At 39.0% G+C, this 19,357-nt stretch overlaps 1 protein-coding gene across 1 annotated transcript in view; it reads left to right on the top strand.

Moving 5' to 3' along the window:
- The window catches only part of PDE1C (phosphodiesterase 1C, calmodulin-dependent 70kDa), a gene marked incomplete at its 3' end in the record, with an annotated part of 42,417 nt that overhangs the window by 2,314 nt on the left and 20,746 nt on the right, over nt 1–19,357 (top strand). Inside the window, exons 3-7 of the mRNA XM_009072048.1 lie at nt 924–990; nt 5,549–5,665; nt 7,554–7,694; nt 11,426–11,526; nt 13,261–13,389. Coding sequence (XP_009070296.1) covers nt 924–990; nt 5,549–5,665; nt 7,554–7,694; nt 11,426–11,526; nt 13,261–13,389 — 555 coding nt within the window. The remainder of the gene's footprint in view (nt 1–923; nt 991–5,548; nt 5,666–7,553; nt 7,695–11,425; nt 11,527–13,260; nt 13,390–19,357) is intronic.

The following is a 19,357-nucleotide window of genomic DNA, read 5'->3' as shown; positions in this document are numbered from 1 at the left end:
GAGATTCTACCTGAATCATCACTCAAGAGAAGGCTATGGAGCTCCTGACTGGAGTGATGAAGGGATAAGAAAATCTGTAATTTGGGGAATGGGTGAATATAATTCTCCAAAGGGGGATGAATTTTTTTCAGGTCTGAGTGCAGAACATGACAAAGAGAAAGGGAAGTGAAGGAAGACACAGGATCATTTCAGATGGGAGAAGAGAGGTTTTCATCACCTCCTTTCAGTCCTGCATTTCTTAAGGAAAAAAGGGTAACCTGTGGAAAGGCATTTTAGGTGTGACAGTGTTTCTGCATTCACCAAGTGTGTTGAATGCAGTGTGACCTGAAAACAAGTTTAAAATCTGGTACATACTTCAATGCCTTGTTTAGTATGGTTATGGATGTTGATTCTAGCCTTGCACTTTTTCTCTCCTTGAGAGAAAAAAACCCATGCAGACAAAATTAACAGCTGTTCCAAACTGAATTCATTGCATACAACAAATGATTTCTGAAGTATATTCAGAATTTGCTTGCATGTGGGCCAGCAAGGACTAAGGGAAGTGACAAATCAGTATAGTTTTCTGCAGTGGAAAATGGGAAATATCTTGTTTGGTTGAGTGTAGCATTTCTGTTTGATGAAGACCTAATATTGGCAAATTCTTTATCATGTCCTGCAGGATAACCAAGTTATGAAAGACTGGAGAATGTGTAGTCTCAAATTAGGATTTACAATAAGAATAATGTAGAGAATATTGTACAACTTAGGAGCAAGATGGAAGGAGAAAAACTAAAATTGCAGTTAAGGTTTTCTGGTCTAAATTACAGTAATTTTACTTTACCATTACAGTCTCCTTTAATGGTCAGTTGCTTTATGATTTTTGTTGATTGTTTAATATTGCTTAATTTCATTCATGTGTTGCCTTATCTATTTTATCTTGGTAGAATGTACAGAAGGACTTCAAATATGGTTGGCTTGAGCTACCCACCAGCTGTTATTGGAGTGCTAAAGGTAATCCAGATAAATAGTATTGAAGGGGAGCCTGTACAAAGCACCAAGATAATACTGTGATATTTGACTTGACAAGGGTGTCTTGGTACTTGGCCTTTCCCTGTCTCTGACATTTAGTTTAGTTCACTTACATTAATCATTTAACCAGCCTAAGAGAATATCCTTTCAATAAAGGAAACAATAGAGTTCAAGGCTGTGGCCATTTTCAGGTTGTGAAGGTTACAGCTCTGTTCTAGATTACAGTGATTAAACCGAGGACTTAGGAATTAATCACAGCATCTCACAGGGAAGAAAGAAAACACAGATGTAGAGAGGTGGAGAAGGAAAGTTGCTGTGAGAGAAAGGAATTTCTCACATTATTCAGCTTCGGGTCTTCAAGGTGACACTCAGTTTAGGAATATTGACCCTTCTATGAGTTTTGAGGTTTCAGAGGTAAAATGATTAGTAGGAATTAGCCTGAAAAAAACCCAGGAATGTTCAATCCATGGAGCAATTGCAAGGGTCCTGACTTAGGCAGGAATTATCAAGAACACAAACACAAGCCAGCAACCAGCGGCCTGCACAGCAGCTTTGCAGGTTATGTTGCATATAGTTCAAACATGCCATATAATGGTAAAAAAAGGAGATGCAGTGGAGCAATACACAGGTATAGTAAGTGTAATTAAGACATCTTGCTACATTACTACTCACTGGAAAGACTTACAGTTAGGGTATTGAATCCTTTTAATTTTGAATAATAGAACTCATCAAAAGATGCGGAGGAATTGCAAAAGGTCCTTCTGAATGCAAGAAGAATGATCAAATATCCTTTTCATATAGAGAATCAGTGTCCACCCACAACTTTTTCCTACTGCAGGTTAGTTTCACTCCTGCAAATGGGATCTAAATTCTTTGTTCTAGATTGCCATAATCATCATTCCCCTCAGAGTTATTCTAATTAGGACAAGGATTGAGATGACATGAAGTCAAAGCAAGCTTATTTTTTAACTGTGTGCTCTCATTTTTGCTGCTGTGGACAATAGGACTTCTACACTGAGTAACCCAAGGCTGTGGAATCACAGCTTTTTGGCAAACTGAGATTGGTTTTAATAAAACAATTAAATACTGCAGCTTCTGAAAAACATTCGGATTGTAGCAGTGCAAGTCCTAGATGTATAATCTGTCTCACTTTTTTCTGTGGATTAGAAGTTAGGCATGTTTTTAATTGATTTCACAGCATCTCGCTCTGTATAATATATTGGATACTGATTTTAATACTGCAGTAGTCTATTGCCTTTCTCCATGACATGGGTGTGAGCATGTAAGACCTGCTGCCACAAAAGGGACAATGAGCCTTATCTATCACTTGAATAGTGGCCATACATACTGTTCATACAGACATGTTTGAATAAGTAAGTATGCTCATTTACTGAGTGAGTTGTGGTGATCTGCTGTTCGTCAGTGTAGTGGTAGAGACAGAACTTCACATAAATTAATGCTGAATTAGTTACCTGCTTTAGAAATTAATTTTTCAGTCTTTTTTGTTGCCCATTCTGTCATGGCAATATTTACTAGGCTAGCTAATATACGGTAATGAACACAGGACCTGTAGTCACTTACAATGTCTGCAGTATAAACTCTTGCTTGTCTGTAGCTGTGAAAATGTCAGGCCTTCCAGCAACGTTGAGCAGAATAACATCTATCCCTGAATCCTCTTGTTGGCTTATATAACAATTCTCCAAGTTTAAGAAGAGACAGAAAGGCAGGAAACTGAGTATTTAGAAAGAATTGGTATTTCTCTTCATCTCTAGGTTCCCCAAAGCAGTGGAGCAATGACCAAGTAATAAGGACACAGAACTGAGTAGTAATATGTCTTGGATCTATTTTCTGTTACACCACAGTTACCATATGTGGCATTAGAGCTGCTTATGACACTTCCACTGAGGCTACAGGGTGAGTGACCTAGCAACATGCATAGCACAGAAAGTTTCCAAACCCTTACTTCTGCTCTCCTTAGGGGGGAGAAGAAACAGTTTTTCTGCTCTGTCACAAGACATCTGTGAAGTTTCACCTCCCTTTATATCTCTTCCCAATATAGGGATCACTTCTGTGTTAAAATTTTTTTAAGGTCATAAAATCCACAAATTTTAAAAGGGTAACTGATGCTGCTGCAAGCCTCTAAGCCATCTGTGACACTTTCATGCTTCTGGTAAGAGGATTTCCCCCCCCCCCAGTGATTCAGAGTAAAATGCTGATGTCATTATTGTCAATAGCAAAACTTCTGTTGACTTAACAAGAGCAAAGATTTCTGCCTAATTAAAATCTAAATAGCTCCTCTATGAAAATTGTCATGTATGTGGTTAACCATTTTTTCATGCAGAAGAACAGCTCAGATGTAGTAGCCTGTAATTTCACAATTTGGTAAATTTTGTCTGCTATGAGACCACAACATTAACAATAAAGGAAATCCCACCCCTATATTTTCTACAAGGTAAGATTGCCTTACAGTGAATTAATTTTCAGCATAATTGAGACATTATGTTCAATGTCTTATGACCCAGAAGTAAATTATTATATACCTGCAAGTTTAAAATTAATGTGTTTCAATGACTGAGATAAGTGATTATGAAATTAAAACACACAAAAATGGGAAAATGCTTTAAATTGTCCAAGTGGATGCTTTGGCACTATTTTTCTCACTCGTTTTCTAAGCTTGTTCAAGGGTTTCGAAACTTCTTTCCTTGGTGGAAGTTTTTCCTCTTGGTTGTTTTTCCTCTCCAATGCCTATTGAAAGTCTTGAAAATCTGCAACTTCTGATTGTTTTTCTGTGACTTGGGTCACAATGCTGGAGAAGTTTGACCCTGTATTCAATTTGTCAGCTCCATACAGTTTGTAATATCAGCTGCTCAGCAAGGAAGAGATTTACTGGGATAGGTGAAAGCAGAGCTGAATCTTGAGTATCCTTGATGTTCACTCACTAATTAGCCTCTCTGTGAACTGTACTGCCACAAGGGCTATACTCAGCTCTGTGTAATCAACACTATACTAGTAGCAATGCTGTTGGGATCAGCTCATGCTGAAAAGAGATGGTAACAAAATATGTTGGTCTCATTCAGGACAGGAGTCCTGTAGCTATGCTGAAGTATGGGTGACCAACCAAAAGGTGGTTAAAATGTCTTTTGCATTTGACTTGAAGTTAAGTCCCTAACTGGAACATGACCATGGCAACAAACAACAAATGTGCATTGGACTTTAAGAGCCCAGTAGATAGCTGTAATTTAACATTTTTAGTATTGCTAAAAAAGGTGGCAGATTTTTACATGAACTCTAGTCCTTAACAGTACTCAACTTTGTGTCTAGCCAACCTTCATTTCTTGCCACAAGGAAATGGGAGGTAACCTGTGAGAAAATTTTAAAGTAGAAGGACACTTCAATGTATGGATGCCAATCTTTAATATATGGTTTAAGTAGAGTCATTTGGATACATTTCTGTGGGAAGTACATAAAACTTTTCAGCCATCAAGAGCGATAGAGAGTTAGTCTTGTGCCAGATGCAGCTACATGGCTGATCTGTATATCATTCTTCAGCTACAACTCCCATCTGCATCTGCTCTTTGTTAGGGGAAGGAGAGAAAGTTTCATATGGTTTCAGAAACATCCAATTCTGAGGTCAAGGAGCTTCATCTTGCTAGATAACGAGTGCTGTCAGTTCCCATGGGCTCCACTAAAAGTTGAGTTGAACTTAACCTTCTGGAAGAAGGTAAACACCTTACACTTATGAGTTGGAAAGTGAACTTTCTCTCCTTGGTCTCTTAGGGTCATGCTCTTTGGGAAATTTAATCTGCAATAATCACAGTTCTGGACTGATATTAAAATCAGAAGGAATTAAGTTGCTCTTTGGGTCTAGCAAGATAGTCCTTAGTTATCATTTTGGGTGATTGAACAGTAAGCGATAAAAATATTAATTCAAGTGCCTGTATTATTTTTTTACTGCAAAAACCCCAAACATATAGTCTTATTCTGTTTAAAGCATTAGTGAAGCATTGGAGGGCTTTGCTCACAATACAAAGTTAAAAGAACTCCATAGAGACAGCAAAATCCAGAGGCTCTGATGTCATTAAAAAGCATATCTTCATTATTCCTCTTTTCTTCAAAGTTAATTTTCTTCTTCATATAGACATAGCACATGGGTAGAAAACAGAGAGGGGTAAAATCAGCTGGAATAGGGCCATCTCAAGGTATAGGGTAATAAAGCAAACAAGGATTTTTGTCTTTTAGGGTTCATCCTTTGGTGCTTAAATTCTGATGTGGAGAATTGCCATGTTTAAAGTAAACAAACAGCATACATGTTGTTAATGGAAGCTTCTTAAACATGAGTCAAACAATACTGATGAGTATACTGATACCATGAGTATACTGATGGTTCTGCATTGGTTAAATGGAATTGAAGAATTTATTTTAAAAACCCTTTACACTTACATCACTACTCTATTTCTCAAATTGTAGATTGTGAGAGAAATTGAACTATCATGGTAAAAGGGATTACCATATTAACTGTCTTTTCTACCTGTCCTTACAGAATGTAGACAAGTGGTCCTTTGACGTATTTGCACTAAACGATGCCAGTGGGGATCATGCACTAAAATTCATTTTCTATGAACTTCTCACACGTTATGATCTGATCAACCGTTTCAAGGTCAGTAGTTAGAAGAGAGTTATCTTCTTCCGTGTTGGATTTTGTTCAACTTCTCTCTCATCCCTCTTTGTCCCATTCAAAATACAATTTTAGTGATCGATCTTTGAAGACTCTGTGAACACTTTCCTCAATAAGCAAGACCAGATGTGATTTAAGTAGTACTTTCATTTGTAACATGTAACCATGAACTGGATGGGATTCCAAACAGGCTTCCCCATGAAAACCATATCATATAATGCTTTTGATTCTCTGAGAATGATGGTGTCATTCTCCTTGGCTTCATAGGACCCTTAACCATGCTGGCACAAAAAGATAACCAATGCAAATTCAAATTCATTACAATTAGTGTGGCAGCAAGTCAAGGGAAGTGATTCTGCTCCCCTACTCTGCTGTCATGAGACACCATCTGCGTCCAGGTCTGGAGTTCTCAGCATGGACCTGTTGGAGCTGGTCCAGAGGAGGGCCACACAAATGATCAGGGGGCTGGAGCACCTTTCCTATGAGGAAAGGTTGAGAGAGTTGGGGTTGTTCAGCCTGCAGAAGAGAAGGCTCTGGGGAATTTCAGCCTTCTACTACTTGAAGGGGGTCTATTAGAAAGATCAGGGAAAACTTCTTAGTAGAGCCTGTTGCAACAGGACAAGAGGTAATGATTTTAAACTAGAAGAGGATAGATTTAGACTAGACATAAGAAAGATTTTTTTTTTATGGTGAGAGTGGTGAAACACTGGAACAGGTTGCCCAGAGAGGTGATAGATGCCCCATCCCTGGAAGCACTCAAGGTCAGATTGGACTCTGAGAAACCTGATCAAGTTGCATGGGCAGGTGGACTAGGTGACCTTTTAAAGTCCCTTCTAACCCAAACTATCCTATAATTTTGCAATTGTTACAGAGGTTTTTGGATACAAAAGCTATGTATCTTTTCCTCCAACTTTGAACAGGCTTAGATTCAGATAGCAGAAACATTGCCATCCAGGTCTTGACCATTCTCCCCACACACATACTCTGTTGTCCCTTCCTCTATTGACACTTCTACTCCTCATGGGTCCCCAAACACTTTGGCTGGAAAGATTTTACAGATCTCTGGGTCCTGTACGTCTTCAGGAGCTGCTCATGCCTGATGAGACAGCTTTGAAAGTGTCTGGCCAGAGCTGCATCCTCTGCTTATATGTACAGAAGGGGAGAACAGCAGTGCTCCTCTATGGAAACATTCCTGTTTAAGGTATTTGCTGTTTGAGAAGATGAAACTGGAGAACTCATGTTGCCAGTAGCATACATTACAGTTGACACCACCTGTGTAGTCTCCTTTTTAGAAATCCCCTGGACTGCATTTTCTTGGGTGTCTGCAGTTACTCTTGGAGTCAGAAAAACAGGACAATCCCACAGGATGGGCAGGCTGGATTTTGCTCTGAAAGCCCAGAGGTATTCTCATAGTAGAATATCTCGGGCTTGCTAGATGATGTGCTTCATCAGAAAATCTCGAATATGAATAGTAAAGCAGAGATATATTCCAGTGGGTTGTGAAGGTAACTGACAGTTGTTTGTAGTCTATTTAGAAATATTTCTCCAGGGGCAATCAATCAAGTGGTCCCTGTAACTTGTCATACTCTATGTGTCTTCCAGACAACATTCCATAGTACACTTACTTCTGTTGTTTATGTGTAGAAATGATTCACCTATAATGTAATTATGGATATAAACAACAATTTGAAGCAGTATCTTGAATTCACTCTCTCTCTCTCAAGTGCCTGTTTCAGATGTGTTAATGTTTTGTTTATTTGTGAAGTGCAAACTGCTCTTTGGGAACCTCTTATCAAAATATTCCCCTCTAAATGCTAGCCTTTAAAACCGGGTTGTTTTTTTTCCTTTAATTCTGTGCTTCTTTACTTAGATTCCCATTTCTGCCCTGGTGTCTTTTGTGGAAGCTCTGGAGGTTGGCTACAGCAAACACAAAAATCCCTATCACAACCTAATGCATGCTGCAGATGTGACACAGACAGTCCATTACCTTCTTTTCAAGACAGGTGTAGTGGTAAGTATAGGACTTGGCATCCTGAATATATAGTGAGATTACAACAGTTTTTGCTCAATAATGATATTATAATTATCCACAGCAGAACCTGTTTTCACTGTAGACAAACTTCACTTGATATGACTGAGTTAATGAAAGTAGAGATTTAGGATTATTTAGAAATAGAAGGTAGGTGAAGTTGTTAATAACTCCTTTAGCAGTGATAAAAAGAGGATGAATGAAAAAACCAAGCTCGGTTTTTCACTCTGCCATAGATCTCCAGGGTGTATCTGCCAACACACATTTGTTGCAATCCATTTCACCTAGTATGAAGATGACACCTATTATTGTCTAAGCTTTCTTCATAACTTAAGGGAGGGAGGCAGTACATTCAGAGGATAATTCATTCCACTTACCTGAGCATAACAAGAGCTGTGATCTGGAAGTGCTGATCTCCATCCACTCTCTACAGCAAAACCACCTGAACTAGCTTAAATAGACAGTAAGTCTATGTATAGACAGTAAGCTGGCTACAGACAGCTGAAGTCTGACAACAATGTTAGGATATAGATAGAGGGTATAAAAAAAACCCAACAGTGTACAATATGTTACCACAGTAGTTTCAAATACAAACAACAGAAATGCATTTGAAGATGGACTATAGAAATTGAAGGCAGATAGATTCTAGAGTGATGATCAACTATTGCAGTTTGGATTCAGCGGAAGGCATAGAAAGTTGCTGGTGCACTTAGTTGTGGATAATAAATAATAGGAAAAGCTCAAAGTGTACAGGATACATATGTATCTCATTCTCTGTGTTATCCTGGTTGTTGCTGCAGCCAGAAAAAGGAATGAAACTACTTTTAGTCTGATCCCATGGGACAGATATTTTCCATGTATTATTTGCTTCACTTCTCCAAGCATCTAATTTGCCCTTGCATTGGCAGAAGTGTAGAGGCAAAGGTAGCAGTGAAAGGGAGGTTTGTCTGTTCAATGTTTTGCACACTTATCTCAATGTTTTACACTCTTATCTCGTTATGCCATGGCCATTCAGTGATTACTCTGTTTGTGGCTGGCACTTGAATACATGTAATTCTGTAGTATTGTGCTGCATTTCACTGGGGTCCCTCCACTGCAGCTCAGGCCTTCTTGAACACTCCCCAACTCTTACAAACTCTGTAAGTGAGAACTGATGTAAAAAATGATGTGGGAAAATTGTGGTTCCATGTGATTCAGCACAATGAAATTCCAACACTTTCTCATGCCATGAGTACCCTAGATGGGCTATGCAACATCACCATAAAAACTGGTCAGTCAGCATCACTTGTGGTGATATTTGTATCTCTTACTGTATGTTGCTGAAGCCTTTTTCTGCACAACTTGGTGAGAAACCTGAAGAAATGCTGCCACCACTGTGTACTGTGTGATGGAGCATAGGACAGAGAGGTGTTTCCACTCTGGAAGAAAATACTTGTTCTCTCATAGCTTTTACCCATCATTCCCCACCCCCTACCATCTCAGAAAGTTTGATAAAATTTTATTCTGGTTTAGTTTTGTCAGCCCTTTAGAAATCAAAAACATTTACGTTTTCTCACTCTATTCACCCGTGACAGTGTCCTGCTGTTCTTAATGGCTTTTTTCTTTAAAAACTAACTCTCTTTTTCCAAGCTGAAGTCCATCACAGACGAGTGAAAGGTAAAGTCAGCATTTTGGTGGAGATTGCATCTATTCTCTGCAGGCTCTTTGCCATCTTGTTTGCATTTCCTTGCAAGCTTGAGCAGGAAAAAGTGACTAAAAGGTTCCAATTACTTACCTGCTTTTTCTCTCCTGTTACTCACAAGCCTATTTTGACTTTGTGCTACTTACACTGATTTATTTGGCACCAAGAGTTCAGATCTGTAATTCCAGCTGTACTCTTGAGTGGTCTTCCTCAAATGCTGTTATGGTATTTAGTACCTCTGCTCAGAAGTGCTAAACTTACTTGAAAACCTCCATTACCCAAACTTGTTCAACAACTGATGCTTTGATAGAGTATGCAAGTTATCACTTTTCCTCTATGTCTTAAGAGACACGGTAGGAGACCTCAAACACATAGCTCATTGTTTTAGCAATATTTTAACACTTGGATCATAAGTTCCTTTGGAGTGGGTCTTGCCAGATGATGTTCAGAAGGTCTGAAGTGCAGATGCATTAGCTGAACGTGTCCTGAATGAGTTTTGCATGTATAATATAGGCATGCTCTGCCTGTTCCTGAGCACTTGTGCCTGAATTTTTTCTAGCATTTGCAGTCTCTCCTTTTGGGAAATGGCAGACAACAATTAGGAATGAAAGTCCAGATCTAGAGTGTTAGCCTACAAACCCTAGTTCCTTTTTTCTGCCAGAATTTCTGCAGTTGCCAGAATTTGTTGCTTGAAAGTTGATATAATGTTCTTTATCAGCTGTAAATCATTCCTTATTCACAAGTCACACCTGGAAACAAAAAGATCACAGATTTCTCCACCATCAGTTCTGTCCATTCATGTCCTGGACCAATTGTGTAGAAATGAGGATACAGTGTAGAAATCAAGACCTACTTTGATTATGGTCAGTGGCATTGTACAAAATACCTCTGGCCTATATTTTCAAACTACATGTTTAATCTAAGGAGATCTTTAATACTGGGACCTGCTCCATTCTTCATTGGTTATGCAGAGATGACTGTGAAATGCAGGAGCAGAACAAGACTGGTTGCTGTGTGCAGAGCCTCACAGTTATCCATCCTTCCCCTGCAAGTGTTTAACAGAACAGTGATGGTCCCTGAGCTATAGTAGATCTCTAGAATAGATTTTCAAAACGATACTGCCTTTACTGGACTTTGAATTCAAAGGCAATTCGTACATGAGCACCAGTCATAGTATTTGCAGATTGAGAGTAAATTGTTACAGAACTATTTGGCAACCACTGTGGTGAAGCTTTTCTCTAAATGCAATACATTTTAGCATTTCATACAGATATTTGCAACATCTACAACACTCTTACAACACTTCTTGTCTGCAACCAGTGGAAAACCAGACAATAAAATGATTGATTGACTCAGAGAAAAAGGATTAAAACCATCTGAGTCATTTATAAATCTAAGGCAATGGTGACTTATGCATTGAAAAATATGGCTTTGACTAGGGGATTAGGAAAAAAAACCCCAAATGTCTCTCAAATATTTCTAAAAATGATAAATAAATAACAGGATATACGTCTTGGGAGGTTACCTTGCCTGTTCTCCTGATGATTCAGTGATTGACAGACTTTTAGTTACCTGGAAATTAGTGACATTCTTAGTTATCTGAGTCTCTGCTACACCAGTTAACTGAACTGAAAATACATACCCTGGTGGTTTGTGTTTAACTGCATATGTATTATCATACTCCTTGAAGAACCTTGATTTTCTTGAGATTTCCCTGTCTCTCTTCTTCAAACACTGCTTTTTCAGAAGGGCACGTTTCCTCTTGCTCTGTCTTAAACCTGACTAGCTCAGCAAACTCCTGAAACAGTTTTGCTGAAGTTCAATTTATCTAGATGAAGGTTCATAAAAACACTGGATTGGCTTTTTGTGCATCAGCCAGAGAACTTTGGTTTCAAACAGCCATCAGTCTGCAGGGGTATGGCAATGATGTGCAACATTGCCTGTCAATAGGGGTTAACTTGCCTTAAAAAACGAAAGCTTTAATGCCTGAGAAAATGACAGCTTGTTTGATTGCTCTGTAATTTCTTTTCAGCACTGGCTGACAGAGCTGGAAATCTTCGCTATGATCTTTGCAGCCACCATACATGACTTTGAACACACTGGAACCACCAACAACTTTCACATCCAGACACGGTGAGGCCACTGTAAATCATAATGAAGGGTTGGGAAATGGAGGAGGAAACCTTTGTAGAATAACAGCACAGCCACTTGGAAAAGTGCAGGAACTTATGCTTTCAAGTGTTACAGGAGGGAAGTTTACTTCCTTAGGTGGCATTTAATTTTCTATTCCTCAACCATTTGCAATGGAATGCATCCGTTCTAGCTTCCTGAGCATTGTTTTATACTGCTAATTGGGAAAAAGGAAGGTCCCAAAATATTTCTGTGTAAAGATGTCAAAGGCAAATTGCTGTACAGAGTGATGCATTTTTTTGAAGGTTTAGTTTTGAAGAGGAGACTGAAATTTGACAGGTTTCTTTCTCCTTGTTGAATTTGAAGAATCAAACATAAATTGCATAAATTAAGCATTCAAAAATATTTGTTGTATACACTGGTGAACATCAACACTACACATAGTTTTTTTGCTTTAGTGAAAAACCATGCCTGCAGCAAGGGGATATGTTTACCATTACCTAATCAGGGAAATATTTTTAAAATATTTGTAAATTGCTAGACAGTAATTAACTGATCACAGGCTAGATAGGAATGGTGTATTTTATAAGGCTTTTGGGTTCGTGTAAAAGAGAAGAAAATGAAGATGGCAGCAAAACTCAGAAGTGTACAAAGATTGTAAAGTCTCTAGTTGCAATGATAATTGGACATCTAATGTCTGTGTATTATTTTGACAATAGGAGTGTACTGGTAGCAATGACAAAATATCTAGATGTCCTCAACAGACTCTGCACACTTGGGCATTTCCAAGATGCATTATATCTTACCCTAAATTAGATGTCTGTAGTATGTTAGCTGAATCATGCTGTCCTTAACAATGGTTGCTAGGATAAAGCATAGATATGTGCAGGAAAGCTTGGGAATGTAGAAATACGTTCCTGTCTCTATTCTGGGCCAAGCCACACTCAACTTCTTCCAGCTTCCTGCACACAAGAATTAGGGATCTGCTGTATCTCCCAAATACTTATAAAAGGATTCAAAGGAGGACAGTTGTAATTTAAATTCTGTAAAACTGAACATAGGAGGGTGTAAAGTGTCAGAGTTAAAACATATACACTGCTCTTTGGGAAGCAGATCCAAGTGGAGACTGTCTCAAATCATATTCACCCTCTCTTGCCGTTAACTTTGTCTTCAGACCAGTTTAGCCATTCATTATTCTCAGATCTCTGCCCTGGGGCTTAAAATAAGGCATGAAGTACCTTTGGTCTTACTCCGTCCCACTGGCAACTGCCCTTTCTGGACAGCATAGTCTAGCATACAGATGCCAGAATCCAGTTCAGTTGTATCTTGTTTACAGCTAATTTGCTGATCTGGAAACCATATTGAGCCACATCTTGCAATTGCTTAATTGGGTACAGTCAAACTTTAATATCAGAGTAGCGTGCATAAGAACTGGAAAAAGGTGTCATGATTCGACTCCAAATTTATGTATCTCACAGCTTTCAGCTTTTGTTTTCATGTATGCAACAAAGGGACCAGGTGAGTCTCAGCTGGTAAAACAGATTTTGCAGTGAGTCTTGAACTTTAGTTTTCTTTTACTGAATAACAGCAATGAACAAAGTACTGCAGGTGCTCTTAAAATGCTCATATCTGTTCTACAGACTTCATCGCTGTGGCTGATCAAAGGAAAATTTCTGAATGTGAGACTCTTTAGACAGGGAAGAAACAACCTTTCTTATGTTTTCTTTTAAATGCTAGGTCAGACTCAGCCATTCTATATAATGACCGATCTGTGCTTGAAAATCACCATGTTAGTGCGGCGTATCGTCTTTTGCAAGAAGATGAAGAGATGAATATTTTATCTAATCTCTCAAAGGATGATTGGAGGTAAAAATTAGCATGGTGCCTGCCTAGGAACATTGCAGCATCACCATAGACTGTTATTACCTTGCTTGAGTGGCAATATGCATTATTATGTATTACATATTAGTATTTCTATGGTACAAGATGAAGAACTTTAGAAGGTGTTTGTCTTGTTTATTCCTGCTTTCAGTTTTCACCCATGGTAGTGGCACTAGACTTTGTGACAATAGATTATAATATACAAATTAACTGCATCTAATTTCTAAGTATCACAAAGGCATTCTTTGTGCACATCCATTTGTAACTGAGTGTAGAGCTAGCCTGCTGTTTGTTCATCCTAAAGCACTTCCAGTTCATCCTAAAGCACATAACCTTCATCTACTTTGACACTTTCTCCCTGGAAATTACAAATAGGACTTACTGCAAAAAAAATTATCCAGTCCAAGAAGCATAGATCAGTCTTCTATATATACCAAGGTGATATAAGAAGCTGTAACTGTAAAATAAGCCTCATGAAATATATGATTTATGTGCTAAAATCAGCTTATGTTTATCTTCTAATAGTAGACGGTTCAAACTGATGTCAGTTTTCTGGTTTTATGGGGTCTTCTGAACTTCAGTATGTGGTTCTTTAAAAATAGTCCAGTGTGCTACACAGGAAGAATCCAGATCTGTGGTCTTTTTCATGGAAGGGGAAGCAAGTTGTGGGATCCTACATGACACACAGTGCCTTCTGCATATGCTTACATGTGATAAAGGGCTGAGCAGTCAGTTCATTTTATTTTAATATAAATGTGGGGAAATAATCTCTTCTCTGGGGCCTGGATTCTAGCAAAATGGTCAGTGAATTCTCTTCTTGATAATCTGTTTAGCCTGAATATCCTATTTATTTCAGCTTGTGGACAGTGACACCAGGAATAACACTCAGGAACTTGCATGGCTGTTTCCAGTTTGAGTGTTGTGGAAGAGTGGCCTGGGAATTCTATCCTCCGATATAGGGAATAGTCTCATGATGGGCAGCAAGCAGGAACAGAAAAAAAATCTGCACTGAGGTGTTAAAAATCTATATTAGCTACAGCTGGTAATGTCTTGTCAAACAGTGGCATCAAATTACTGCTTCCTTTTATGTTGATGGGAAAACATAAGGAACTAACTGACTAGAAACATCAGCCTTAGCCACTGTCTACAAGGAACAGCCACTGTTTACAGTGGAACAGCTAATTGAGTATGCTTCATTGTATAGATACTGATTTTAGGGAAATGGTCTGCTTTCAAGCTTTGAGCTGGTTTTGATTGAGTCAAATCCATCTTCCGATATTCCTCATTTATTCTGCAAAGCCAACATGTGTGTTCTACTGATGCAATGTGTTTAGACCCAAAGTTTCAAAGATTAATCCATCTCTTATGAAATATTGTAACCTCCTGAGCAAAAATATTGAGTGGTTTGGATTGTTTATTTGTTCTCTCTCAAGTAAGGATTTATTATTTTATAATTGCCGATCAAGCAGCAAATGCAGAATAAAGGCCATTATCTGGAAGTGCTCTAATTCCAAAACATTGTGATTTTTGTGTGCTTTTGCTTTTGAGTGCCAGCATGAAATCCCAGAGGCATTTGGGAAGCCCTATAAACATCAACTGACTTGCCTGGAGAGGAGAAGGTTGCATGGGGACCTCATAGCAATCTTCCAGTATCTGAAGGGGCCTACGGGGAAGCTGGAGGGGGGGCTCTTCATTAGGAACTGTAGTGACAGGACAAAGAGCAACAGGTATTAATTGAAAGAGGGGAAATTTAGAGTAGATATTAGGAAGAGTTTTTTTACTGTGAGGGAGGTAAGACACTGGAACAGATTGCCCAGGGAGGTAGTGGTTGCCCCAACCCTGGCAGTGTTCAAAGCCAGGTTGGATAAAGCCTTGAGCAATCTGGTCTAGTGAGACGTGTCCCCACCCATGGCAAAGGGGGTTGAGGCTAATGATGTCCATTCCAACCCCTTAACACACTATGTTACTATGACTTCTTTTTTTTGAGGTGATTTTAAAAAAAGAGAAAAAAAACTCACCAAGAACAACAACAAAAAAAAAAAAAAAAACCCAAAACCCCCAAAACCCCCAGAATTTCTTCAGTATTGAAGAATGCTTTAGGAAATTAATCAAGCGTGTCCAAATTAAACTTCACTTTTGTAGTCAGACCTGATAAATCTCTCTCAACCACAGGTTCGAGTGAATGTTTTTTGGAAAGCGAATTCTTAAGTGCCTTTCTGAGCTGAGCTCTGACTCCATTTTGCACATTACCAGCAAGAGAAAGTCTGATGATCAGTGGATTTTGCAATACTGGATGTCTTGTGGATTTTATAGCTTTTGTGGTATTCAGTCATCTAATTAGGGAATTTATTTTCAGGAAAGATATGTAGAAAATTAGAGATGCATTTCACTGTTGGAAAATAAGTGGGCAGGTTTTGTAAGGAAAGCAGATGAGAATGGAAGAGAACTTTTGGGTTACAGACAAGAAGAAAAGAGTTGAATGCTTACTAGTACTTAAACTACACTTTTTTCTCAATTAAAAAACCCTCAACTTATGTTGCTTATTAAATATTTGAAAATCAGTTAAGTTGCCTCATTTCATGAACCCCATTTATCAAGTTTTCAACAAGTAAATGAAGAAACTATAACAAAAACAGATCACATTGAGCTAAGAAATAAACTGCAAATTGAACAGATGCTTTCCAAGATACTTAGAGATCTCTTTTCTGACACTGTATTTAATTGCTAATAATTTCCGTACAGTTATTTGAAACAGACCACTTTACTGCCAAGTGCAGGAATAAAAAGGTGCTTGGAAAATGTTGAGTTGCTTAGCTTTGTATTGGAGTACAACTTTGGGAAGTAATCTTTAAGGCAATACAGACTTTATCAGTAAAGCTGCTTGGCATATTGTCCCTCAAATAATTCTGAGAACCTCCTTGTCAATCACCGTAATTCATTTCAAGATTGCTATAAGAAATGGAATTTTTTTTGACTGAAGACAACTTTGGTCAGAGTCTTCTTTTGTAAGTAATAACATGTGCATGGTTGCATAATCATGCCCTTTTCTTGTAAAATTTTGTTCTTAGGCATTCAGGATGGGCACATGCATATTCTGAGTTTTATACCTGCAGTGAGAACCAGCCAATGATGATAGTTCCTTTTATTGCAATGTTTTCCTAGTAATTTCTGTAAGAATAAGGTGCTGAGGCTTCAACCGGACAAAATTAGCAAAATAGCTGGGTTCAGGAGATGTTACTGTTGAATTTTGCATGAAGTATTTTTGTTTAAGCTTTCTATCAGTTGCTGTCAGTGTTACTGACTTAAGCTGTCTGTAGGTTTCCATATAAGCCAGTTCAGCTACTTTGCTGTAAAGAGTTGATGGAGATCAGCATCTCCAGATCATGGCTTTTTTTTCCTCAGATAACTGGAAGGAATTATCCTTTGGAGGTACTGCCTTGCTTCTCAGCTTGGTGAGAAACCTGAAGAAATTCTGCCACCAGTATGTACTGTGTGATGGAACATAAGACAGAGCTAACAAGGAGTAGTACAGCCCTTGCTATGTCTTTTAGGCCAGTTTCAGCAACTGTAGAGCTGCTTACACTTGGGAACAACCTTTCGTGCATATGATCTCCCTTTCTGCAGTCCCTTGATTGCCACACAGATGTTGCTTTTATTTCTGAAGCCAGACCTGGCTCTTCCCTGGGGAGTCACATGCTCCAGTGTCTCCTGTAAATCCCAAGTCTCTTGTGCTGAATGTTGACTGCACCTGTGAATTGCAGTCACACTGCAATTAGAGCAGTAAACACTGCTGTTTACCAGAGACTTATTTTGAAGGATACAGGAGCCACATGTCTCAAAAGCTGACTCAAACTGCCCGATTCTGGTGGAAGCTGTGTCAGTTGCTCCTGCTTATGCCTGAAGTAAAAAAGCCTCAGGACAGATTTGCAGCCAATACAGCTGCCTACTCAAAACCTCCAGTGAGTTTCTAAATTGGTCACTGTTGCTTTTAGGACCATTAGTTAATGAAAATGCACTGCTTGCTGTAGTCTGAAAGAATAGGAAAGAATAAGGCAAGTAAGGTAAGGTAAGAATAGGAATGTAAGAATAGGTGCAATGCTGAAGAATGTGAATTGCATTAATGGTGAGGAAATTGATCCCTTTTCTTTCCTCAACCTGTAGAAAAAGGGCAGTTTTCACTTGAGGCCACTGCTCCAAAAGGTGATTGGATGGAAATAGCTGCCCTAGTGTAGCTGCCCTCCTGCCTGTATATGTTCAGAACTACTTTTTTCCATCTTGCTGCTTCTTGGTCTGTTCATCACTCAGCAGCAACTCAGATGTGAATGAACTCTAGCCCGTGATGCACCAGTGCTGAATGGAGTTTCCTATTCTGTCTCCAAGCACGATAAAGCAAGGCAAGTGTTATAAAAGAGAGAACTGGAAGCATGTGAAAATACTCAAGTAAGTCATGGAATTGGTTGGACTTTTTTCTGCTCTGAGAGGTGATGTAACAGATTTAATAGAAAAGAAAAACCAACCCCAAGCAAAATCAAACCAAAACAAAAAATAACCCCCCAAAATCAAACCTAAGTAAAGCACACCAAAAAGCACCAATATTTTTACTTATGTCCCAAGCAAACTTGATATGATTATCAGGATGAAGGGCATGTAGGTACTTCTCTCCCATCAGCTGATTCCCATGTAACTAAAGCTGTGTAAAAGCTGTTGAGAGGAAAGGGAGGTGTTTTTCTTTCCCCTACAGTACTAAAAAACAAGCAGTCTGCAAGGAGTAATCATGCCGTTGTTGAAAGAAACTGAAAATGAACCTGGCCGTGAAGGTGTTTCAGGTGAAGGCTTGCTGTGTTTGTCCTGCCATGGTGAACAGCAGATCCCAATGTGCCCCTTTTTCTCCTGTGGTGCTCCAATCCCTTGCTTTCATGGCTTGTTTGGATATGGAAAGGATAACAAAACCAGCTTTTTCAAATAGTTAAATACCAAATGTAAAACAAAGGATACTGTGGGCCCACTAGTTAATGGAAAAGGGACCCTGATTACAGGGAATGCAGAGAAGGCAGAGTTATTTCTTCACTGATAAGATCAGCCTTCGGGAATCTCTGACCCAAGAGACCAGTTTAAATGAAAATGTGGAAGATCTTTCCTTGGTCAAAGGGAATTGGATCAGAGAGCACCTAATTAAATGGGACAATCACAAGTCCATGGGCCCTGATGGGATGCATTCATGAGTCCTGAGAGAGCTGGTGAACATCATAGCCAGGCTGCTCACAATCATCTGTGAAGAGTCATGGTGATCAGGAGAGGTGCCTGAAGATTGGAAGATGACAAATGTCACCCCAAAATTCAAAAAAGGCAAGAAAGAGGACCCAGGGAACTACTGGCCAATCACCCTCACCTCAGTCCCTGGAAAGTTAATGGTGTGCCTCATTCTGGAGGCCATCTCTGCCTACATGAAAGACAAGAAGGTTATCAGGAGTGGTCAGCATGGGTTCACTAAAGCTAACTCATATTTGATGAGTGGACAGTGAAGTGGATTGAGAAGTGGCTGAGGGGCAGAGCGCAGAAAGTTGTGATCAGTGGCACAGAGTCTAGTCAGAGATCTGTCAATAGTGGTGCCCCCAGGGTTCTATACTGGCCCCAGTATGGTTTAACTTATTCATCAGTGACTTGGACAAAAGGATAGAGTGCCTCCTCAGCAAGTTCACTCACGATACAAAACAGATTTTAAAAAAAAAAACACCACAAAACTAAAGTACCCTCCCCTAAACCAAACCAAATCAAATCACACCAAATGAAAACACATCAAACCTCTGTTTCAGAGGCAAAAGTGTCCTGAAATATGTGCACAGATCAGAGAATGTGCATATTCCAGATTTACATCTATAAAAGGGGAACTAAAATGTGCATGCTTGTAAGCATATGCAGATACTTGGACTGAAATCAGTGACTCACTTATCTG

The sequence above is a fragment of the Acanthisitta chloris genome, unplaced genomic scaffold, assembly GCF_000695815.1.
Source record: "Acanthisitta chloris isolate BGI_N310 unplaced genomic scaffold, ASM69581v1 scaffold173, whole genome shotgun sequence".
Lineage (NCBI taxonomy): Eukaryota > Metazoa > Chordata > Aves > Passeriformes > Acanthisittidae > Acanthisitta > Acanthisitta chloris.
Note: the sequence above shows the minus strand (reverse complement) of the source record. Positions and strands in the feature narration are given on the sequence as shown.